Source organism: Eurypyga helias, unplaced genomic scaffold (genome assembly GCF_000690775.1).
Source record: "Eurypyga helias isolate BGI_N326 unplaced genomic scaffold, ASM69077v1 scaffold2570, whole genome shotgun sequence".
NCBI classification, from domain to species: Eukaryota; Metazoa; Chordata; class Aves; order Eurypygiformes; family Eurypygidae; genus Eurypyga; species Eurypyga helias.
In genome coordinates this window covers 33,111-56,979 of record NW_010226163.1, presented here as the reverse complement: position 1 = coordinate 56,979, position 23,869 = coordinate 33,111, and the positions used below count along the sequence as shown (strand labels likewise).

Below are 23,869 nucleotides of genomic sequence, written 5' to 3'. Positions count from 1 at the left end.
CTGACGTTGTCTTTATCTTGTCTGCATTATATTTCTGGGGTACGTGGCTACCTTAAATCCCAGCTCCTGAGAACTGAGCTTTTTTTTTTCAAGAGAAACTTCTTTTTTCCTCCTCGGCCAATTGAATATCTGTCTCACGAATGGGTTTGCAATGCCTGCTTGTCCAGGTTGTTATCAAAACCTTTCCTTATGGGATGCTTAAAATACATCCTTCATCCATCTCTACAGCATTTCACTGTCTTGTTTTCCACATTCTAAATTCTCTTCATAGTGTTGCCTTTCCCACAATCTGTCTTTGCTTTTGATCAGTCTTCCTCTTGTCTGCTTACTGGACAGCAAGAAGAATAAAGAAGAATGAGGGCTTACTAGAAATCTGATGGCAACTGATGTCCTATTCTTATTTCATTAAATTTAATAACAAAGCTTGACTGGAAATAAAAGAATTTTCCTGCATAATGGTTTCAGAAAACTGAGCTAGTTTTAAACGAGTTTGTACTCTCTAACCCTGAGTGGAGAAGATTTAAGATGAAGTGACTTATCCAGCCCAACAAGCAGTGTTTACTTCTAAACTAATGTCTGTTGGATTAAGGTAGGGTGCAATTTACTCCAGCGCTTCATTGTCCTTTTAAAATCTAAGTGCCCCTCAATTAAGTTTCAATCAGCCAAGACTGTATGTGTGTTGATGCCAGTAATGCAGTACAGTGACTCTGCAAGCCTTGTTGTAATAAGGTGGAAAATTCCATTCCGGTGCCTTATTTCCATTGTCATCTACTTCTGTAACAATATCAAAGTCCGTAATACGCATTTTAATAAACGTAGCAGCTATTAATGTATTTGTAAAGTCACAGATTTTACTTATCCTTTACAGCTACTCTTTAGATCAGACTGAACAGTTTCTGAACTGTGTTCTGGAGGCAGATCCTGTAAAAACAGTTATAGCTCAAGAAAGCGTTCAGCAGAATGAAACTGTTTCTTCATACAGTGCTGTAAAGAACCGGGAGAAGAAGGTATTGCTCCATTGTTTGGTTGTTTTTGGGTTTTTTGGGTTTTTTTTATATATAGTAGTTACAAATATATCCAAAGCTATGTTAATGACAACAGCCTACAATGCATGCTTGGCTTCAACATTGCAAATTCCTACAGGCAAAAAAAAGTAAGGAAGAGGATGATCCTTTGAGTGAAATATATCAAGAATTTGAGTATCCGCAGTATGATGATCTAAGAGCAGAAGCTTTTTGTCACCAGCAAAAGAGACAGGAATGTTTGAAAAAGGCTGAGGAGGCTTATCGCATGGGTATGAGGCCTGTGGCAGCATTTTATGCACATCAGGTAAATGTCAATATTGTGCTTTTTGCTTGAATTTACTGGGGGACTTAAACGTCGAATTGCAAGTGATAAGAAAAACATTGTGCCAAAATTGGCTCAGTTACTGTTTGGGGTGGGTTATATTGAGAGTCACCTTACAAGTAAACCCCCTTTCACTAGTCGTGATGCTGATACGGGAAGCTAATGGAACCAAATTCAGTGCCAGACCTCACGGAAGATGGTACTGAGCGCTTAGTCGCATGTGCTCCTTCTCACTCTCGCATCCACGTGCCTGTAAGCACCATGACCGGTGTTCGTGTGGTCTGGCCAGCGTTGCTCATGTGTCACACGGACTGCAACAAACATCCGTTTTCAAATCCTCCGTATGTCCCTTGGCTTCATCTTAATTGGTGAAGAACTGGTTGTAGACACGTCCTTCGTACTTTTTAGGAGTCAGGTATTAAGATGCGATCTTTTGCCTCAGAATCTCGCTGTCTTCATCCTCCACAGATCTTGGGCAAGACTGCTGTCTGCTGTCTGCTTCCTCGTTCTAACTGTGGCTCCAGTCTGCCGTGGGTTGGGATAAAGGTGGTGTGGTGTGGGGTGTAGATCTGCTGTGATCAGTCTTGTGTGCTCTGGCCTTGGAGCACAGGCGCTCTGGTCTTGGGTCAAGCGCACTTCTCTGTACATACCAGTTTGATCATGTTCTTGATTACAACTGTCGAGTGTTCTAACCTTTCCTGTACATTGGTTTCTCGGTCCCTTCACATGGGACCCTTCTGTTTGCACTTCATTCGGACCACTCTTAAAAATACTGGTACAGGCTGTAGCTTTTCTCTGATCTAATAGCACGTAAGAATTCATCTTGTAGAAGCATTTCATTCTAAACCATGAATTGCATTATGACAGAAGGAAAATGTAATAATGAGTCACTTGAATTTGCTTATTAAAAAGCTTCAATGCAATTGGTAAAACGTATCACTCTAAATGTTTAGATTGTTACTCTACATGTAAGAAGTATTGATTATCGGTCTTTATAATGAGCTTTGTTTCTATATTCTTGAAGTTTGGAGAGTTTCTAAGCAAAGGTCTGCATGATTTTAAAGAGAAATGTAATTTCAAGTCCTGTCTTACTTTTGTTCTTAGCCGTAACAACAAGGACAATCTGAAAATTTATGATACATTTTCTTCTAGGTAATAAAAAGGCAAACTAAGCCACCTTTCTTTATGAAAAATACTTGATGTTTGGTGGTCTTAGCATGTCTTGGGAGTCCTCTGTGAGCAAGAGTTGTGGGGCTGGTGTCTCTGGTCTGACACTAATACACTTCAGATGACCCATTTTAAGAAAGAGGAAGGCAGACTGTCACCTCAGTTCTCTTGTGCCCTTGTCAGTCCAATACCTGGAGTTAAGTCTTCATTCCTCTTCAGACTGGGCCGAGGGATCTTCAGAGACACAATTTGTTGCCTCAGTCTCTCACAGGCTGTCACTGCAGGGTTCATGGGAAATAGTTGGTACATGTTCACTGGGTAATGTGGATAACCCTGTACTGCTCCTTGCCCCTAATCCCGATAGGCACTGCATAAAAGATCTGTCCAAAATATTAATAGGCAACTATTTAAAAAGGAAAAAGAAATGTTTGCCCTTGGCTTGTCTGATTTTTAGGGATTGTGCTCACAAGCATTAACCTCAGCTGTAACACTCAGCAGGTTTTTCCTGGGCACTTTTTCTGACATTGTTTCATTAAATTTTTAGCAAAATACTTTCAGAAAGTAAAATTCTATTGTTAGGATAATAAATCTGAAAATGAGCATGGAGTGTAACTTTCTAGCTTATGTAAAGCCTGAGGGGTTTGTGCCTTTTCTGTCTCCTTTATTTCCTTCTTGGAAAACTTTTGTTTTAATTTCTTCTTTGTGCCAGCTTTGAGTAGTTCCTTACGAACAGATTTCATGAAATCTCCTTTTGAGTAGGTCTTGCTGAGCCTCTTCCAGAAGTTCTGTTGTGATTATTGTAGAATCACTGAATCATGGATTGGTTTGGGTTGGAAGGGACCTTAAAGCCCATCCAGTTCCAACCCCCCTGCCATGGGCAGGGACACCTTCCACTAGACCAGGTTGCTCAAAGCCTCATCCAGCCTGGCCTTGAAGACATCCAGGGATGGGGCATCCACAGCTTCTCTGGGCAACCTGTTCCAGTGCCTCCCCACCCTCTCCGGGAAGAACTTCTTCCTGATATCCAATCTAAACCTCCCCACTTTCAATTTAGACCCGTTACCCCTTGTCCCGTCACTACAGGCCCTTGTAAAAAGTCCCCCCCAGCTTCCTTCTAGGCCCCCAATATAAATCTTATAAATCTTACTGCTTCAACCTGTGAGCTAAAAGCACCCTGCCAGTACTGTCGTTTGACCCCAGCGTGGAGCTTAGGTTATGTCTCGGTGTGTAACAGTTGCTGTGCTTATGAATAAAGGGTCGCCTTCATGAGCAGAAGATGAGAGAAGCCAACCACGCTGCTGCTGCGCAAATCTTTGAGAGGGTAAATGCTTCCTTGCTGCCTATGAATGTGTTGGATTTGCATGGTCTCCATGTGGAGGAAGCTGTGAATCAGTTGTCCAGAGTGCTGCAGGAAAAAAGTGAAGGTAGGAATCTGCTAATAATGTCTGCCCCCTGAAATTTATTCTCCTAATTTTTTGCTGAGAATTCACAATATATGGCAGTATCAGAGAGAATTAATATGATTTAATAACGTGTGAAAATAACTGGCTCTTGTGTTGTTTTATTTGCAAAGTTCCCACGTGGAATTGTTTCTTTTTGATGTGGCAGTGATGCTTTTTGCTCTCTCTAGCACTCCCCTCACCACCCCCTGTGCTTCTGTGTACACTTTCCTTTTCCTTCTGTTTCATCCGTTTATTTTCTTATTGAAGACTTGATCCAGCCCTCCTGCCATTTCTAACGGAGGTGGTAATACCAACATTTGTGTCATCTTCGCGTTGCTTTCTCTGAACTGTTTAAAGAAAAATCATTATGTTGGAGTTTTAACCCCGATGATTATATTGTCTTCAACTTTTAGGTGAAAAGTACGTGATTTGAGCTGTCTTTCAGCAAATTCCACTGCGATTTCTTGGCAGGATCTCTGGAGATCAGAATACTGCTGTTTCCACAAATGTCATCTTGTGTAGTTTTGCTTGAGAGCTTGGTTTTTTCTCCCAATTGGCTGTTCAACTACTTAATGAGTGTTCTTGCTGTAAAAAGATACATTTTCTGCATTATTAGTTTATCCTATAAATTTAAGCACACTGGGAAGGCTTTTATGAGTGCTCTACACAGTAGAAACAGAAGTGTACAGTGGGGCCTTAGATAATTATTTTCTTTCAATATACAGCAGAGATAATTAAATTCCATTATCTTGTGCTATTCTTAAAATGACATTTGTGTACTTGAAACTGTAACCTAATGCTTTTTGGAGCTAAATTTTCTGAGCTGTGCTTACATCAGGAGTCGTGGAATGATGATAGGGATGCTCTGTTAAGTCCACTCGCCTAAATCTAAAAGAAAACATTCATTTTGGTGTGCATACATGGGACGGGGCTTGATACCGGGCAGAATTAACAGTAGGCTAAAATAAAACCCCGCTGAAGTTAAACTGCAGAGAGAGAGAGGGTAGTGGAGGAAAGATGTCATGTGAACCGATAATCTCCAACTGGCACATCTTGGCTTGTTGTGAGAATCCAGTTCAATTTATATTTTTTTTCCTCTTTTTTCCAAACTCTCCATCCATTTCAGTTGCTGTGATCTCTGGGAGAAGAGTAATTTCTCCTGTCATCGGGGCCAGATGCCCTAATAAAGCTGATGTGATGTGTTGATCTGTTGATTTATGTGCTTCCACCACAGCAGAAGTTAGATCGAATAATTGTGACTTAAATGTCAAAAACTGTGTGGGCTTACATTTTCCTCTGTCTGTCTGTCTCCAACAAAATGTTATTCCTTTATTGACATTAATTAAGAAAAAACGTGAAACGGTAGAGAGAAAGGTCATTTAAAAACTAGCTAAATTACACCCACCTCTTTTAATTTGGCAATTTTAATTTGCACCACAGGATGTAAATTCCAAGTGAAGATTAGATGATAGAAACAGTGAAGCTGCTACGAAATTAGAAGGATTTTGTGATGATCACAACGTGCATATTGCAAAGCAATCCGGATTTCAAAAGCTTGACTGTACTTTTTCAGGGCGTGTTGTTCAGAAGAGGGGGGGGAAGTGGCTCTGTTTCTGTAAAAGATGCATAGCCAGCCTGGGAGAGCAAAGTTCTAAACCACGGGTGAGAATTTTTGGAAGGATGGATGGAAGGGTTGTACTGAAGGCCAGGTCTCTGCCGAGGGAGAATTTTAACCGTTGCAATCCCTGCTGTTACAGAGTACCAGCAGACTGGCGGTAAACCGTATCTCTGCGTTATCACGGGAAGAGGAAGCCGTAGTCAGGGAGGGGTTGCTCGCATCAGACCAGCAGCTATCAGATACCTCACAAGCCACAACTTCAGGTGAGTTTAGATTTTTGTTACTGATTTCCCCCCCCCCCCCCCCCCTTAACCCACATTTAACTAACTGAAAATTGAAGTTAGAGTGCTGGTAAACTGATAGTCAGATTAAGGCAGGTCTGCAGTTCTGTAAATCCAGTGCAATTGTTGTGTGACACAAAACCATCTTGTTCGGGGCACCTGTGAAACATTAGATCCTTTCCTTCGAGGTAGATCAAACCACTATAAATTAAACTTATCTAACATGGTTTAATTGCATAGTTCCATTGAAGGTTGCTGGCTTCACTGTGAAAAGTTGTTAATCCTGCGCTTTATTGGTCTCCAGTACCTGCTGTAGCCCTCGGGTTCTTACGTAGGACAGCAGTTTAGCAAGTCTGGGCTGGCATCAGTGTGTTTGTGAAGGTGACTGCGAAGGTGGGACTCTGAAATAGCAAAGACTTCCCTTCCCATTTCCTTCTTACTTTCTAGAGAAGACAAGGGAGAAAATCTGTTTTGAAGAGGGAATGAAAGGGGAGCAGGAAAAGGGGAACAGAATGACTATAACCAAGAATGTTGGACAGCTGTTTAAAATCTTTCTCTTAGTTTCTGCAGTTTCCAGCTCTTCACTTCTCCAGACCCCGTAAAATCCTCCCTCACTGTCACATCCAGAGGACATGATGCAGAATTCCTGACTCACATGCACACATACTTGACTGAGAACCTTACCGCTCTCCGTGTGTTGGATGAGGGCTGAAGGAGGTGGCGTTGCACAGAGCTTTCATGTTGAAGCTTCGTCCTTTCTTGTTCCACAGGTTCACTGAAACAAAACCAGGCTGCCTGAAAGTCATGCTGAGTTGAAGGGTGGTTGAGAAGAGGAATGTAGAAACCGAGGTGTCGCATCACAGCTAAAACCCTTTTTTGAACAACTGCAATGCTCTTTTGTAATCGGTTTTAGAGGATGATACCTTGCTCGAAATGGGCTCACTGCACAGCGAGTGGCTTTGTCACTCTGTTTCCAAGAAAATTTTTTGTCTGGAATGGATCCTTTTCTGAACCTGCAAAAAGAAGACACAACAAGTCTCAAAAATGCAGATTAAGAATTCTGCTGAGCTGTATGTGGTGTTTTAAAGGGAAGTTTAAGGTACAATTTTTAAATATAACTCTTTTCTCAACATACCCAGTCTTTGTCTTCTGGCCCTCACACGTTTTAATTGCTGTGGATTCTGTGCTTTGAAAACACGGTACCTCCTATGAAGTTATTTTGTGATCAAGAACTTTTCTGCTGAAGAGCAGAGGGGAGATGGGAACTCGGCAATCCACCAGTACTTCAAATCCAGTTACAGCTGAGTGCTGAATATTTCCAGGTTTCTTCAAAGGCCTGATGTGGCTTTTTAGTGGTTATTTTGTGATGGGTTGATCAGTTCTATTGTCTTTATTCCATGCTAAAGCTTCCTTTGATACTGACGGAAGTTGTGTACAAAGGGCCGTGCGTTAAGGCCAGCGGTGTGTTCCGTAATCCTGCAGACTTAGGGTTAAAGGGAGAAATTCAGCGCTGTGGGTCAGGCTCTACTTACACGTAGCTAATACTGTCATTTTGCAGGAAACACCCTTGCTTTTTTCAGCATCTGTTGGATTAAAAGTGTTTCTTCCTTTATGGCTTTTTAAATGGAGCAAGTTCAGTGCTGTTTCACTTTACAGGTGTCTGATAGTGACGTGTCTTCATTCTGTGTGTATTCAACTTGGTGATTTCCTTGTAGAAGGTATGATTAATGTGAGACATTTAAAATGTATTTTTAACATCAAAGTGAATGCTGATACTACAGAAATTTGCCTAACTGGAAAGTCTGGGAGTACAAAAGTTACTCTGGTGGTGATGGTGTTGCACCAGCATCTAGAAATACACCTGTAAAGAGAAAAAAAAACCAACACCAAACCAACAAACCACCACCACCAAAAAAAGCCCCAACCAAACCCCCCCCAAATGAAATACAGACATTTGGAATTGGGCAAGCATTCCTGGTAAGCAATCAGAACGTTTTTTTAAATGGAAATATCTCTAGAATGCATTACTATTTGTAATTACATCTTTGCCTCTTGAAAGGCATACAAATTTTTTACTGTAACCCATTTAATTTTGGTTGTAAGGGTTTTTCGTAACAGGTATGAGTTGTGTATTAGGAATAATAATAGTAGGTTATGGAATAATGGGAGGTTTTCTTTCATTTTAAACCACTTTGGCAGTAAATTTTATCACGGAACGACACGCCCCTAGAATTTGTGTATGAACCCACTTGTGTGTGCAAGTCCTGCTGTTTGTGTTCGTGGGTGGGGGATAAGTGAGCAGCGTCTGTGAGAAAAGCCGTGCACAGAAATAAGTTCGCTTGAGAACGCCTCTGTGTAAGTTGCTGACGGACTGAAAGACGTGGTGTTTCCTGACTGTCCGTCGTTACTGTGACATACACACAGCGAAGGCAGCGTACGGTAGACTTAAAAATGAGTTGGTCGTGCTTCAGCCGACCCAGTAACCTCTTCGTGGTGATTTCAGGTGGAAGCGTAGCTTGAATAACGTTTAACCAATGGGACTCTTACTGGACTAATAGACTGGCGTAATAAGTTTTACATTTTTGGTGGGTGCTTAGTTCATCTGAATTGCATCCCTTCCCTTTCTCTCTGGGCTGCTCTGGTAACCAGCGGGTGGAATACAAAAGGTCTGTTCTCTCCGGATGGCGCTAGCAGAGCTGTTTCTGCCGCCGCACGGTGCGGTGAAGCCCGTGCTCCATCCCCTGTGACGGTGCCTAAAACGGGCCGAGATGTCATGCAGGTGCGTGGACTCGTGTCAGCAGTTCAGACTGTCAGCTGTCCCGGGCTGCAGGTGCTAGAATTGCCTCGGCCGAGCTGGGATCTTTCTTTTGGACCAAGGAACTTCCTTCTGCTTCTGAACAGGTTTTCCTTAGTGCCGCTGTTTGTAGTGAATGGAGGGAGGCAGCTCTTTAAAGCATAGCCCCAGTTGGCTTGCCCTGGGTGGCTGTGCTCCCAGCAAAGGTCCCCGTGGCCGCTCAGAAGTGTTGCCTGGTGAGCTGCTGGGTGCCCAAGCCCTACAGCGATGTCCTTATAACCAGGGGAGTGCCAGCGCTTCCCGTTGTCTTGGGAGGGGGCCTGTTCACCCAGCATATTCACACCATTCCCAGCGTGGCCAAGGACAGCTTAGATTGCAGTTCAAAAGACAAGCAGGAGAGGTGGTTGTCGTGCCCATCTGTTCATCGTAATCTAGTTGTTGACAGGTTTGCCCTGGAGATGAGAAACACAGCTTTTTACCACCTTCTGGCTTAGCGAGGGGACAGTGGCACCTGACTCTGCCCCAGAAAATGCTCCGACCAGTGCGTGCTCAGGAGTCTTCTTGCAGTCGCCACTCCCTCAGCCTCTTCAAAATCGCCACTGCAAGCTCAAAATACAAGATCAAGGGGATAAAAGATTAAAGAATGCAGAGGGCATAAGCAGTCTGTGGAAGAGGGCTAGGACTCTTCAGGAAAGAAGCTGTTCCCACTGAGCTTCAGTGTCCGTCCATGTTATTTTTTCATCCCTTAGTTCTGTTTGGAAAAAATACACAAAAAGCGCTCAGGGCAAAACCTCAGCTACGCCCCTGGGTAGGGGAGTTTGTTTTCTGCAGTCTGTCAAAGTCAGCGGAGGAGTACGTATCTCAAGAGCAGTTTGGAGTGCTCTCCCTCTCCCCATTCTCCTTCTGGGCACAGGTGGAGGCTCACTAAGGTACTCCAAACGCCCTCCCTGCTTACAGCTTGGTCCGTATCGGTTGTTTGGTTACAGGCTGAACTTTGGTGGAAGAGGGTGGTTTAAACTCATAACGGGGGCAGAGCCAGTCCTGCCTTATTGAAGTTAGCGACAGGACCTCCGTCAGCTTCAGCAACTCGGGGTGAGGCACTGCGGTTCCAGCTCGGAGAAAATAGGATGAGCTCAGCGTTTTTCTTTGATAGGAGCTTAAGCATAACGTCTCACCCGGAGAAGCTGTGGATGCCCCATCCCTGGAAGTGTTCAAGGCCAGGCTGGATGAGGCTTTGAGCAACCTGGTCTAGTGGAAGGTGTCCCTGCCCATGGCAGGGGGGGTGGAACTGGATGGGGTTTAAGGTCCCTTCCAACCCAAACCATTGCATGATTCCATGTGCTGAGGAGCTGTGCTGAGCTGGATACAGCATGGAGCAGAAGATCGGTGTGCAGAGAGAAAGAAAGCAGACCCGTGTTAGTGAGGATCCCCATGCCTTCAGCTACTTGCCAAACTGCCCAGAAAAACAACACTGGACTACGTGTATTTCTCCGAATGTTTTTATAGTGTATAGAAAATGAACGATACCCAATGTAATTGTTTCAAAAGGGTATTTCAAAGTAGGCTCCGTTTTAGACCTTCCCTCTCTCCTGATGTCTTTTTCAGTTACATCAGTGAGAATCCTGAGTCATCTTGTACAGTCTGCATCATCTTATGCTTTTCGCCGTATTGTCACCAGCACTCGGAAATAACGTGCGACTCTTAAAACACCTCTTTTGTATAACGCTTTTTATCCTGTGCTTCAACAGCATGTCGGTGTGATGGCTGGTAGCCTTTAATACATGTGCTGAGTTCAGTCAAGAAAGAGAACTCTTTGGAGTTCTTATTTTTAAAAAATGTTTTAACATCCCAGTTTTTAATTTAGGAAAATTCTCTTTTTATACCAAGGTTGATGCTTGTGCTAGCATTGATGAGTAATCTTAAAGGGGAAAAAAAGGGGCCCAGCAGTGCGGTGAAGACGGTTGTTCTAAATAACGTGAGTGTTTCAGAATATATTTCAGTGGATTGTGAAAGTAGTAGGGCAGAAGTGATTTTTTAAAAAAATATTTCAAGATACCTACATAATACTTTAATGACTTTGGCTTTTGCCTGTGGTACAATCTTACTTAACGTTTTTATCGGCCTGTTGAAGGGTGCCTCAGGCAATGTTTAACTGCCATTTTTTTGTGGCTGTTGGAAACTGTTGTGACTTGGGAATTCCTGCTCAGTCAGCATCCAGAGGCTCCGGTCATAACCTAGAACATCACCAGAACATCTGGAACATCAGTGTTGCAGGCACGTATGGCGCCAGGGAAGATGCTTAGCGGAACGTGTATCCGAGGGGGTGAAATGCAACCAATTCGTTCTTCAATTTTGCCACAAAATGCGGTGGGTGGACAAGAGAATAATTTCACTGATAATGACGAGGAAGGATCATCATAAATGTAACAGGAGACATTATACACAGAATTCACGTGACTGATGCTTACGTCTTCAAATGCCGTTCACGTTTCCAGAGTAACACTGGCCTCTGCAGAGCCGTGGAGGGGATAGAGTATGAACACCCTAGCAAAGAAGGGCTCCATTGACCTACCACCATTCCCAAGTATCGTGTTCTCTTGAGGGGAAATAAAAAACCCCAACCCGCAGGACCCGACCAAAGCCCAGCTGTTCATACTGTTCCAGCCAAACAAACCGCGTGGAGGATTAGGTGACTCTGTGTGAATGTGCAGGTGGAAAGACCTCGTGTTGCAGCTACCAGTTGTAAGGGCTGTTAGGACCAGTACGTTGGAAGATGTCAATGTCTATTTTTAAATTACAATTAAAAATGATTTTTTTATTTGTATAAAGTTGTAATTTTGCTGCTAACTATAACTTTCATTTTTTACTGAAATACAATTTTGTAATTTGCATTTAGAATTTCTAATGTGAAGAGTAATTTACAAAAATTTAGTTTAATAAAGGATTTTTTGCCACAAGCGTAGTTTTCTGTCTTGTCTTGGAGGACTACGTTTCGGCTCGTGTCGGGTTTTGTCAGCACCTCGGCGTTCTGCAGAGCAGCCCCCAGCCTGGACTTGGGGGTGCTGTCTATAGGGAGGTGAAGCAACCCTCTGCAGGCGCGAAAAGGAACGGGCTTGCGGCCTGATTTTAGGTGTCGCGAGTGGGAGCGGAACGCTCGCGCGGCTGACGGCGAGGGTCGTGGTTTCTGGCTGGGATCTGAGGTAGCTGAGGAGCTGCCCTTGAGGCCTCACGTATTTTGTGGGAAGGGGGGGTGTGTGTCAGGGGAAGGGTGGGCTGTGACCATGGAGGGGCGGGTCTGAGGGGAGCGCTGTGGTTAGACCCCTTAGGTCAGGGGCAGTGAGAGGCCACATCCTGAGGAAGCACAATGGCCGCAGCGTTGTGGATACAGGGCTAGTAAGCCTGGCTCTTCCCAAGCCTATCCTGTGGAGATCGAGTGCAGACATTCCTGTTTCGTGTTCCCGGAAGTGGGGAAAGACACCTGAGAGCAAAGCGCTGGCTCGAGTCCAGCCTGTTCACTACCTCAGGCTGAGGGCGACTGGCTTCGACCCGAGTTAGCTCCCGCAGGGTCCTTCCTGTGACCCCATTGCCGCGTAGCTCGGGCAGGCTGCGGAAACGAGCCGGGTTGTGCGTTTGCACAGCAAAGCCCGAACTAACAAGCTCTTCAGGAGGGGTTTTGGGAACAAGTGAAAGCTCAGCAGATGCTGGCTTAGACCTGACAGGGCTGATTCTGAGCCGCAGCTCCTAGAGCGCGGGATGGGTGCTGGGAGAGGACTTTTTACAAGGGCCTGTAGTGACAGGACAAGGGGTAACGGGTACAAATTGAAAAGAGGGAGGTTTAGATTGGATATCAGGAAGAAGTTCTTCCCAGAGAGGGTGGTGAGGCACTGGAACAGGTTGCCCAGAGAAGCTGTGGATGCCCCATCCCTGGAAGTGTCCAAGGCCAGGCTGGATGAGGCTTTGAGCAACCTGGTCTAGTGGAAGGTGTCCCTGCCCATGGCAGGGGGTTGGAACTAGATGATCGTTAAGGTCCCTTCCAACCCAAACCACTCTGTGATTCTATGATTCTGTGGGTGAATCTTGGGCTGGTTGTGTGCTCCTGACTCCCTGCTCCGGCGGCATGGCCCAAGGCCCCGCTTGGGGATCAGTCTCTCAAATTGTCATGTTTTAAAGTGGAGGTGGTGCCGCTGACTAGGTGTGCCTTCTCCAGAGGCAGGACAGCAGTTCAGTGTGGAGACCCAGCGTCTGGCCTAGCCTTGCTAGAACAGGCCATCCTGATCCACCAGCTCCCCCTTCGCTCCGTGCCGTTACTTCCTCTGTGGGCTGGGCTAGCTCTTGGCTCCTTTCTCCCTGTTCGAGTATGAGATGCGGAATATTTTAGTCTGTCCTTACTTATGGAAATGATTTGAACGTTACGGCAGAAAATTGAAGTGTGGAAAATGAAAATATTGCTTGAGGCAAACGGAAGTTTTCAGCCCAAACCGTTAAAGTATAATTAAATGTTGTGTCTGCTGGTGGGACGCGTCGGGTAGCCCGACAATAGGTGGTGCCCTTGCCAACGGCATAGAGCGATGGTGGCGGCAGCTTTCGCTGTGCCCTTACCAGACCTGTTGTTTCGCTGGGTGACGTGCACCAAAGGATGTTATTGCACATCACATGCCATGCGTTTCTTCCTCGGAGGGAGAACGCTGCATTCGCAGCATTGTTTTGGTGCCTTCTTTTCTTCTCCTTTACAGATGGGTGGGGTAGAGTTTGTTTTCAAAATCTACTTGCTGCTCCGCGCTAAAGACGGGCAAGATGAGTTCATTTTTGCCCTCAGATTTGAAGATGATAACGTTGGGGTTTCTCCTTTAGCTACCCCGTGGTGTTGTCTGTCGGGACAAATCAGTCTGTTCAGAGACTGACACAAAGACGTCGTGCTGTTCGCTGAAGGCCTGTGTCACTGTGGGCGTTGGTGGTGGCACAGGGTCTTCTTGGAAACCCTCGTGGGGAAGGACCTTCTTGGTGTCACCTGACTGCCTCATGGGGCCTGGCTGGGCTAGGAATGACTTCTCATTAGTTGCCCTCACTAATCCTGTGGGATAGGTTAGGAGGTAAAGTTCCCTTTTTCCTGTGGCCTGAGTGGCTTCTACAGGGCATGGAGCTGGGAGGTGCTGTCTTTTGAGGGTTAGCTCCGAGAGCCCTTCCCATAAACGGCACCTGTTTGTCCCAAATGGCAGGAGCTTCAGAGGATCCAGGAGTCTTTACCACCCCTTGGGCCACTCTGCCCTGTGACCCTGAGTGCTGGAGAGCACTCGGGATGCTGAATCAGGTCTCCAGCCTTTCCCTCCCACTCCTCAATGGAAAATGCATCAGGGAGATCGTGAGGGAATCTGTGGGGCATGGAGATACCCTGCAAGCTGAAAAAACCTAGTGAGGAAGATCCGTGGAGGCATGTGGATGGGCCATGTCTGAGGGGGCGTGTTGCCAGGTGCAGGCACAGGCTCTGAGAGAGCTGTGGGGAAGGCTGGCGACTGGATCCAGACCAGCACCGAGGCCCTGCTGTGATGAAGAAAGGCCTGTGAGGGCCTTCCTGCCAGAGGATGGACGGTGGCATGGAGTAGGGCCATGCCAGTGAACGGAGAGGATGGCAAACGCTAGGAGGGATCTGTACAAGCTGTCGTCTGGCGGCTGGGCCGGGCAGAGGTGTCCGGGAGACCCTGAGGCGCTGCAGGACCGTGGAGTAAGGTGCCATCATGGAGGGGGCACTGCTGCAGGGGCAGCCCATCGCTGCCAGCCCCAGCCGAGCGGCACTGATGTATCCAAACCAGCATCTCAAAGCAGGGTGTCGCTGGGGTGCACCAGGCGGAGGTCTTGCTGAACTAAACGCAGTAGATAGGGCTCAACATCCTGTGAGCGACTTGTTTTGTACCGTGTTCAGGTTTTGGGTTTTCTTTCAGCTTTATTTTTGTAGCTTTCATAGTTTAAGAATAGTACAGATCTTTGTCTTGACTCAGACAAAAGCTGTGTTGCTGGCCTTGGCGGTGGGGAGGACTTGCAGTTTTGGTAGCTTTTTGTGGTGAACAAATGGGGCTTTTGGCATCCATTCCATGATGGACATTTAGGCAATCCCTGCCACTTCAGGGTTTGAAACAGGCAGCCATGTCCTGCTAGGTGATCTTGGACTCAAGCTGCGAAAACAGAAAGGACTGAGAGGGAACATAGGACTGAAGGGGAGCCACCATTTTGCCTTCCTCCCTATTGTCCTAACGGTTTTGTGTCCCCTGTCATGGTGTTGGGTCTCAAACAGTAGGACATTTGAGCATGGTAGTGCTGCCCTGACGACTGCTCTCTCAACAAGCTTCCTAAGGCACTGTATGGATTATTACTATTTTTGTGCTACCTTGAGAAACAGGACCCTCCTCTGTGGCTGGTCATACACATGGGACGTGAGAGCAAGCACTGCTCTGCCTGTGCCACAGATTTAATCAATTTGGTCTGTAAATGGCGGAATGGCAGTCTGTGGGCTGTGGGAGCTCTGTGTAACGGGGTTTGCTCTATGGCGGCTAAACCACAGCCATTGCCTCAGATTCCCACCTCTGATTCGGGGTGAAAGCAGTCTTCCTCCCCGGTGTCCTTGCCTTTCCACGTTATCCCCTCTTACTGCCTGTGCAGTGCCATATAGGCAAACCACAGGGGACTGGGAGCTTCAGCTGTTCAGCATTTATCACCATAGCGATGTGAAGTGGCTATCTTGACTATATACTGCAGAGAGAACATCCCAGGGAACGCTTTGGGAGCAATTCAGGGCACTACGTCAGGTTCTGGTCTGAGCCTTGCTCTAGGGAAACATCTTCAGGTTCGCGGACTAGAAAGGAGAAACTGGCTGGTGAAGCGAGAAGGCTGAGGCTGCACAGCATGACTATCCCCATCAAACCAGGAGGAAGTGGGAAAAGCACATTCAAAATAAAACCAGCTGCTGCCTTCATCTCGCTGATTTTCCCAAGGGGAACTCCAATGGCTTCTGACTTTGCTGGGGCAAAAGGCCTAGTTTGTGCTGGTGTTTCTTTTCCGGACGAGGATGAGGTACAGACTTCAGGAATAACGAGGCCGGGGCGGTGTGCAAGTAGCATGGGCCCAGGGCCGGAGCTAGGGAGAAGGCCGAGGGAGCCCCTCGGCAGCCCCCCAGGCCTGGGAGCTGAGCTGCCTTGGGCTGCGGTTTCCTGGAGCACGGTGCAGCGCTCCGGGGCTGCTGGGGAGGCGGGGAAGGGGGAGCCCTGGGGTGGGCAGGCCGCAGGGCCTGGCCTGGGGCTGCCTCCCAGCGAGGCTGGTGTGAAAAGCTGCTTCCTCTGACACTTCCCTGCCACGAGACTGCTCAGCTTTTCGCCCTCCGAGGCAGAAGGCAAGGAGGAACCGGCGTTTCCTCAGCGTGTTTGGCCGCCGTCAGTGTTTTCTCCCCCGGCATTAGCGCTGGGGAGCACCTCAGCTGCTCTGACCCTTGCGCAAGGCCAGGGCGGGAGTGTGGGAAGCTGACCCGGCCCTGAAGCCATGGAGAAGCCTCAGGTTGGGTGTGATTTCACAGAGAAAACCCCAGAGACCTCCTCCACCGCTTCAGCAAAGCCACTGGGATTATTCTTGCATTAAATCCAGATGGGGGAAGGAAGTGTGAATGTCCCTAGGGAGACAGAAAATGGCAAAAGCCAGGCAATTTACAGAAATAGAGGTGGGCTTGCAGGCTATGCGTGTGGAAGCTTTTTTCGGCAGGAGAGGGCTGCCCCTCAGACCCCAGGGCTAACCCTCAGACCCCAGGGCTGCCAAGTGGGGCCTGCCAGGCCCTGCCTGGGCCCTCCTCTGCCTACCCTGCAGCCCTGGCCACTGCCTCCCCACCACAGGCAGCCTGGGAATCAGTCCCTGATTTGGGGGAAGAAGGTTGTATTTCTTCTCAGTGCTGTGTCTGCTTTTAGGCTAGACTGTCTCAGAGCAAGAGACAGGGGAGTTAAGCAACCCCCAGTGCAGTTCCTAAGCATGCTTCGCTTTCAGGAAAGGGGAAGTCGGTTTTCGTATCGCCTTGGCGGAAAGCGTTTCCCACAGGTTGTCCCTGACTGTCGTTCCCCACTGGCGTCATGGGAGGAATTGTGCTAGGAAGTTAGCACACCGGTTGCTGCTCATCACATACCAAGAAATAAAAAAAGTGTGTGAACGTTAGTGTTGTCACACAGCATACGTTGCTGACAACCTGATCTCAAGAGGAATGTCCCAGAGAAAGAGCTAATCAGTCACCTATACGCTGGGGGAAAAAGATGTAAAAGTAGTAGAGAGCAGTTAAGACTGCCAAAGGCTGTTGTCTCAGAAAGGGGGGAAATCTCTGCCTGCCTTGGCTGCACAAGCATAGGGGATTAATATATAGCATAGAGCTGTATCAGTCTTGAATACCCGGAGTTCTCTGTTTTGGGCTCAAGAGGTCTGTGCTGCTCAGGCAGGCCCCAGCCTGAGTCATTCGGTGCCTTGCGCCCATCTCAGCACTGTCTGCACCCAGAAACTGACTGGGTGGCCCGGGGCCAAATCCGCTGAATCAGGGGTAGCTAGGGGGCCACCTGAAGCATAGGACAAGGCAGTCACTGAAGGCAGCTCCACGTCCGTGTTACGAGAGGGCCAGATCTGCCTCTGCAGGGCAGGTGGAGGAGCCCCTTAGCCAACTCCACCTGCTAGGTAGGCTGGCGGTGCCCAGGCTGTGGCTGCCCCTCTGCCTCCTCGCGTGGCCCTGCCAGGTAGGGGATGGCAACCAGCAGAGGAGGTGGTCGGAGGTGGCACCTAGCTGGTGTGGACCCCATGCCCGCAACAGTGGGGACCTGCAGCCGTGGCCTCAGCTCCCCCCTGCAGCACAACGCCTCAGCACCAGAGCTGCGTCGGCTCCTTTGGCATATCTCAGGGAGACGTGGAAATGCCTTGGGAAGGGGTTCAAGAGCACAGCTGAGGGTTGAACTCAGTATCTTGCTCTGTGACTCAGGAGGAAGGCAGGAGGGCCCATGGGAAGGGGGTGGCATTTCAGGCATGCTCCTGCATTTAGGCTTCTCTGTCAGGCATGCTCCAGCTTCCGTATGCTGGCGGGCTTTGACTCACCCTCTGAAGAAACCCTAGTCCTCCCCACACGATGTGTCAGGAACCCGCCTCACGCGAGGTTTTGGATTCTAATTTATCACCACATGCTTCGGTTTGTGCCACACCAATACCAAAACTGACGGGTGTCTAACCACCGCATCAGCTTGCTGAGGAACCAGAGCCTAAATTCATCAAGGCAAAGTAATTAATAGTGCGAGAGTTTTACCAAAATCCGTGTAGGCACTGCTTGTGAAACTGCATTTTCATTTCCTCTTTCAGATTTAGTTCTCTGACAGTGAATAATGCTGCAGAAGTTGCTGTGCCCAGTCCACTTTAGAGATTTCAGCAATGCTCTCCACTGTGCTGCGAGGAAGCCTCCTTACGTCTGAGGTATGTATTCCTGGGAAAGGAATGCTTTCAGCCCCAGGTTGGATTTGGTCTGGGAAACCTACCTGTTTTCCTCTGTACTGCCCAGGAACCCGAGGGAAAGCAAATAGCCACATCCCAGCTTTTCCCAACATAGAGCTGGCATCTTGACCACATACATTTTTCCTGCCTACCTCTGAAAATGTTAAGAAAAAATGAGGCTCTTTTTTAACCAAATAAGCACACTTCTTGTATATTGTTCATACCTCTGGTGCAGTGCCTAGACATAAGCAACAATTAGCTTTATTTTATATAATATGATGATCCTCTAGGACAGGAAAAAAGCTTGTAGGACTAAATACAATGGGTCTCAAGAGTGTCATGGTTAACTTCCCAAGCAGTGCTGTCGTGGTGTAGTCTCAGCTGGTAACTAGGCACCACGCAGCCGTTTGCTCTCCTCCCCCCTGGCAGGTAGGATGGGGAGGGAATCAGAAAAGAAACCCTCATGGGTTGAGATGAAAAGAGTTTAGCAGGACAACAATGGAAGAGAAGATGATGATGATGATGATGATAATAGTAAAGGAATATGCAAAAACAAGTGATGCACAATGCAACAGTTGCTCACCACCTGGTGATCAATAGCCCGTCCCTGAGCAGCAGTTCTCACCCCCCCCCGCCAACCCCAGTTTTATATACTGTGCATGAGGCCATATGGTGTGGAATGTCCCTTTGGCCAGTCTGGGTCAACTGTCCTGGCTATGCCCCCTCCCAGCTTCTTGTCTACTTCCCTGCTGGCGGAGCACGGGAAGCTGAAAACTCCTTGATTTAGTATAAGCGCTACAACTACTTAGCAACAACTACAACCATCAGTGTGCTATTAACATTATTCTCATACCAAATCCAAAACACAGCGCTATACCAGCTACTAAGAAGAAAACTAATTCTACCCAGCTGAAACCAGGATAATTGCACATACCATACTATTTGAGGGAGACCAGAATCAGAGCTGAGCGAATGAGAACTCAAAGGAAATCAGGCAGGGGGACAGGAATAGCTTCCTTCCTTGATCTCAAACCACTTCCTAACATCAGCAGCCTGCCGGTTTCTCCAAGTGAGACAGAAATCAGTGGATTAAGAGACAAATGTGACCTTTCATTACAAACTGCCTTATGCCTTTCCATGACAAAACCCTGGATAATGTTATTTTGCATAATTGGTCATAAACCCTTAGCTACTTGAGGTTTTGGACACTATTTTTTGCTGTCAAGTTACTTTTCAATGCAAAAATAATTTGCAACCCTCTACCCCCATAAATATTTTCCACAACAAAGTGTTTGTTTCTGAAAGTCCCAGATAATGACTCATACTGCGTTTAAAAAAAGGAGAAGCAATGTGTTTTTGAATGTATTAACAACACGCTCTCACAGCCAGATGTTCCCCTTCGTTGCACAGCATGAAGAGGTGAAAAGGAGTGGAAAGACTGCAGTAAGAAAGACACACACAAAAAAGCAAGGATGAAGAGAAACACGTCAGGCTGCAGCATTATACCTAACTTTCTAATTTCCTATGTGTTGTGCAGAGGGTGTGGAGCTGAGGCCCTCTTTGTGGACTTCCAGGTCACTAGGAAATGAAGCCACGGGGCAAGTGCACTAAGCATGTGCATCCCCAAGAAAGGTCTCCAATTTTTTTATTCAAAAACTCACTGAAGAATGGCAGAAGGAAAAACAAATCTGGCATTCCACTGTTTTGGGGAAGTTATTGGGTCATGATGCTCCAAAAAGCACAGTGAAGGGAAATGGATGGAAGTCGATACATGTTAGAACATGTTTCTTATTCTACAGTCTTGATTTTTGACTGAGCTCACTCAATTCAAAAGTTGTTTATGAACTGTTCTACAGATGGATGAGTTCTTTATCCAACATGCAAACTGCTTAGCCAGATGGCCTCACATCTGGATTAGTCTGCAGCACAAACCAGAAAAGAGTAGTTGCATCTTTAAGCAGCTGCTATCTGTAGCAGACCTAAAATGGTTGATGAGCACCGGAGACATTTATATCACTATAATTTGTGAATGGTATTTATTTCTCCGCTTCTGACAAGCCGCAACGTTCTGGTGGAAACATTTCAGAATGTTTGGGTGTCTGATTTTCTTTTATCACGATCGCAGTGGAAACTTATTGCCTGATTGCATGCCCTGGTATCGGGAAACCCAAACCCAGTTAAAAACAGAAGAATGGGCGTTTAATGTGAAAATTAAGTAACTCGAATTCTCACATAAACCGATGATGCGCTGAAGCCCCTTATCCAAAACCTTGTCTCAAACCATAAGGAAAATTGAAGCTTTTAAGAAGGTAGCATTCAAAAAATGCCTGCTGTGAGCCACCCTTCCTTACCTTTATCCTTGTTGATAATTAACTGAATTAATTTCATTTCATGGGGAAAAGAAACAAATTGATTTCCCAGCCTAACTGCAGCAGTGTTCTGCAAGCTTCGTATCAGCAGGTTTACACAGGTTATATTACTTCATCAGCTGTCTGTATTTTTGGCACAAACTGTCTTTCATCTACATATAAATTACATTTTTGTTTCCTTTTTGCTTTATCTTGTAGTTTATTCTGTTGGTTTTCAGTCATTCTTGGAAGCGGTATGACTTCATCTTGGAATGCATTGTACTGTCATAATGCTGATGTGGACAAATTCATTAGCTGCCTTCAGAGAGTTCCCATCCTGCAAGGAACACAAAATGCATGGCTTTAGATCTGAATCAGGGAGCCTGTTCCTACTGCTTCATGGCTAAAGATGGTCAGACATGGCTTCACTGAGCCCAAAATATTTTCTGAAAAGGACTTGGATTCCATTTCTTTGCCTCCGGGGTCAGTTTTGAATCTGCTGGGGAGCCCAGCTCATAGAATCACGGAATGGTTTGGGTTGGAAGGGACCTTAAAGACCACCTAGTTCCACCCCCCCTGCCATGGGCAGGGACACCTTCCACTAGACCAGGTTGCTCAAAGGCTCGTCCAGCCTGGCCTTGAACACTTCCAGGGATGGGGCATCCACAGCTTCTCTGGGCAACCTGTGCCAGTGCCTCACCACCCTCTCCGTGAAGAACTTCTTCCTGATATCCAATCTAAACCTCCCCACTTGCAATTTAAACCCGTTACCCCTTGTCCTGTCACTACAGGCCCTTGTAAAAAGCCCCCCCCAGCTTCCTCGTAGCCCCTTCAGGTACTGGAAGGCTGCAATAAGGTCTCCCCGGAGCCTTCTCTTCTCCAGGCTGAACAAGCCCAGTTCTCTGTCCATGCCTCTGACTGCAGAGCAGCCAGCCCACTGTGCTGCCTTCGGGGCCCCACCGTGTTCGGCTCTCGGGCAGCTCTTCTGCTCTGCCAGGGCTCTTGGGTGCCTCAGGGGTACAAGACAGGAGTGCCCTCCCTGCAGTCTGATTGTCTGATTGTCCAAAGTGGGCCAATCTCGTGCTCACAGCTCCTGAAGTACAGGCCATAGACCAGGCACTTGAAGCCCTGAAACATCATCAGAGCTTTGCTTTCTGTGTTGGGCTGGGAAAGCTGGAAGCGCTGAGGAGCTGGCCAGCTCAAGTTGTCTGTGCCGGGAAGGGCCCGAGTCTCTACGCCTGTGGTCCCTCCTCCTGCTCAGCCTCCTTGGGCTGGCAGAAGAGAGGACGTGTGCTGGTGAAATTATGCTGGTCAAGCCTAACCAATGCTACTGGGGAATCCTCACTGAATTAAGACAAATCCTTAAGTACCAATGTTGAATCAGCCCAAAAGTGTGTGCATTGGGTCACCTAACATGTATAGTCTCTTTTTTTTAAAAGGCAGTGCCATATTCCAGCTTGCACAAAAATGATCCCAAGTCTTGTTCACCCTATGGGAATGTGTCTCAATGCAGCACTGCGCTGTCGATCTGCCCCGTTTCTCCTAGCACATCCAGGAGCTGCTGGGCTGCGCCCTGCCATCGGCTGCTGTAGCAGAGCGCAGGCGGCTGTAGGAGCAGCAGACTGCAAAGAGAAAGCTTGCTGTAGCCCGGAGGCTTTGCCCCCCTCCCCCATCTTCAAGGTTTTCTGCTCCCATAGTCACCGAACAGAGAAAGACATACACACTCATACACCAACCCACAACCAAACCCACACAGGCAGAGATGAGGAGCTCTCACCAGGAAGCTGACTTACCCTAAACCACTCCGCTGTTTCTCGTCACTGCATCTGGGTCTGCTGTCACTGCTGCCTCCGGATGAGCTAGTCCCTGTTGCCAGGACTAATTTGGCCTGTACGTGTAGTGGTCTCTGGTTACCTCCTGAGGTTTAAGTTATTTTTTTCTTTTTTTTCCTCTGAATAATATAATTGTTGTAATCTGCTAAAAAAGAAGTCCATCTGCGAAAGCCAAGAACATAGAACGCCACTCTTCTTTTTGTCTTCCCCTATCTCGTCTAGAATACTTGACTTCCGTAACGTTTATTTCCAACAGCCGCTTTCAGCTTCCTGCATCTGGTGAGTTCTTTGCGTTTTCTTTTTTTTCTAAAAGAATCTGAATCAATATTCTGAATCAAAATCAGTATCTTTAGCTTTACTTTTTCAAATAAGTTTGTGAAATCGATTCACACAGTAATTTTTACTTCTAACGCCATCCATATGGTGTACTCAGTATTGTGGTATCCAGTTAAACAGTGGTCTGATCCTGCCTCAGGTCATGTATCTTCTGGATTTTCATTTGTTCCAGAGTTTCTTTTCCACTTCAGCATAAAAAGGCCTTGTAAAAAGTAGAAAGAGGGTGTGATGGGCTGTGCCATGCTTGTATCTTCCACGTTAACTGATGTAAGAAAAAAGAGAGAAAATGGGGATTAATCTAAAAATGGTGGGTCTGATTCTGATCCCCTTTGCTGTTGTATGAACTATGATCCCAGGAGAGATAGGCAAGTGTAAACCTGCAATACCTCAAAGGACAGCTGTCTTCCTCATTTGTGAAGTACTTCATGGTTTTCAGAAAACTGTTGTGCTTCATCTTAAACGTTCCTAAGCAAATTCAGGTGTATTGTAAGAATTTGAGAAAGGTGAAATTTAGGTTCTTGGGATGAAAATGAGATTCAAAGTATTTTAAATTTGCCAACTTATCTGCCACTGGCTCTGGTTCCAGCAGCTGCCTGGCCCCGCCAGGTCTAACTCTGCCACTTTCTAAGATGGAAGGGCTTCACGTGCCGCGTCAATGGCCACGTCTGTAACTCCTTGCTTTCCTCTCCCCCCCACGGCTGCTTCTCCTCTGCTGCCTGAGCCAGCTGTGGCACGCTGGTGATGGGGTGTCCCCTCAGAGAGCAGTACATGTGTGCGTGCGTGTGTGCACACCTACGCACGCCCAGTGCTACATTCTGCTCACGCAACCTGCGTCTTACGGTGCTCTGCGGCGGTGGGAAGGCCTTGTCACGTTGCCAGCCAGAGGTACTTAGTCTAAAAGGTGAATGGGGAAGGAGCGTGCAGAGGCCGGAACCATCCTTCTGACACAGGTCCCCACAAAAAATCTGAATGTGGCTTTAAGATTTTCTGACTTCTTCTTTCAGCCGTGTTTACACCTGTGGATGGGGCAGAGTGGGCCTGCCGCATCAGGAGGAAGCCGGCTTTAACACGGGATTTTTCCTGAAGAGAATACTTGCAGAGGAAAAAGGTAGGATAAATGAGATTAGGTTAGCAAACAGATCTGTCAGTGGTTTTTTTATGTGAGTACACGCCTGTCTGCCGCTCCTGCCGGAATAAGGGGGGATCGTGCGTTACATTGTG

The 23,869-nt window shown here is 47.0% G+C and overlaps 1 protein-coding gene across 1 annotated transcript in view; it reads left to right on the top strand.

Moving 5' to 3' along the window:
• Window positions 1–6,671, top strand: part of N4BP2 (NEDD4 binding protein 2) — a gene marked incomplete at its 5' end in the record, with an annotated part of 19,759 nt that extends 13,088 nt beyond the window's left edge. Inside the window, 5 exon segments of the mRNA XM_010151823.1 lie at window positions 869–1,007; window positions 1,144–1,329; window positions 3,770–3,938; window positions 5,714–5,837; window positions 6,626–6,671. Of these exon segments, the coding sequence (XP_010150125.1) occupies window positions 869–1,007; window positions 1,144–1,329; window positions 3,770–3,938; window positions 5,714–5,837; window positions 6,626–6,671 (664 nt within the window).
• Between the last annotated feature and the right edge of the window lie 17,198 nt (window positions 6,672–23,869).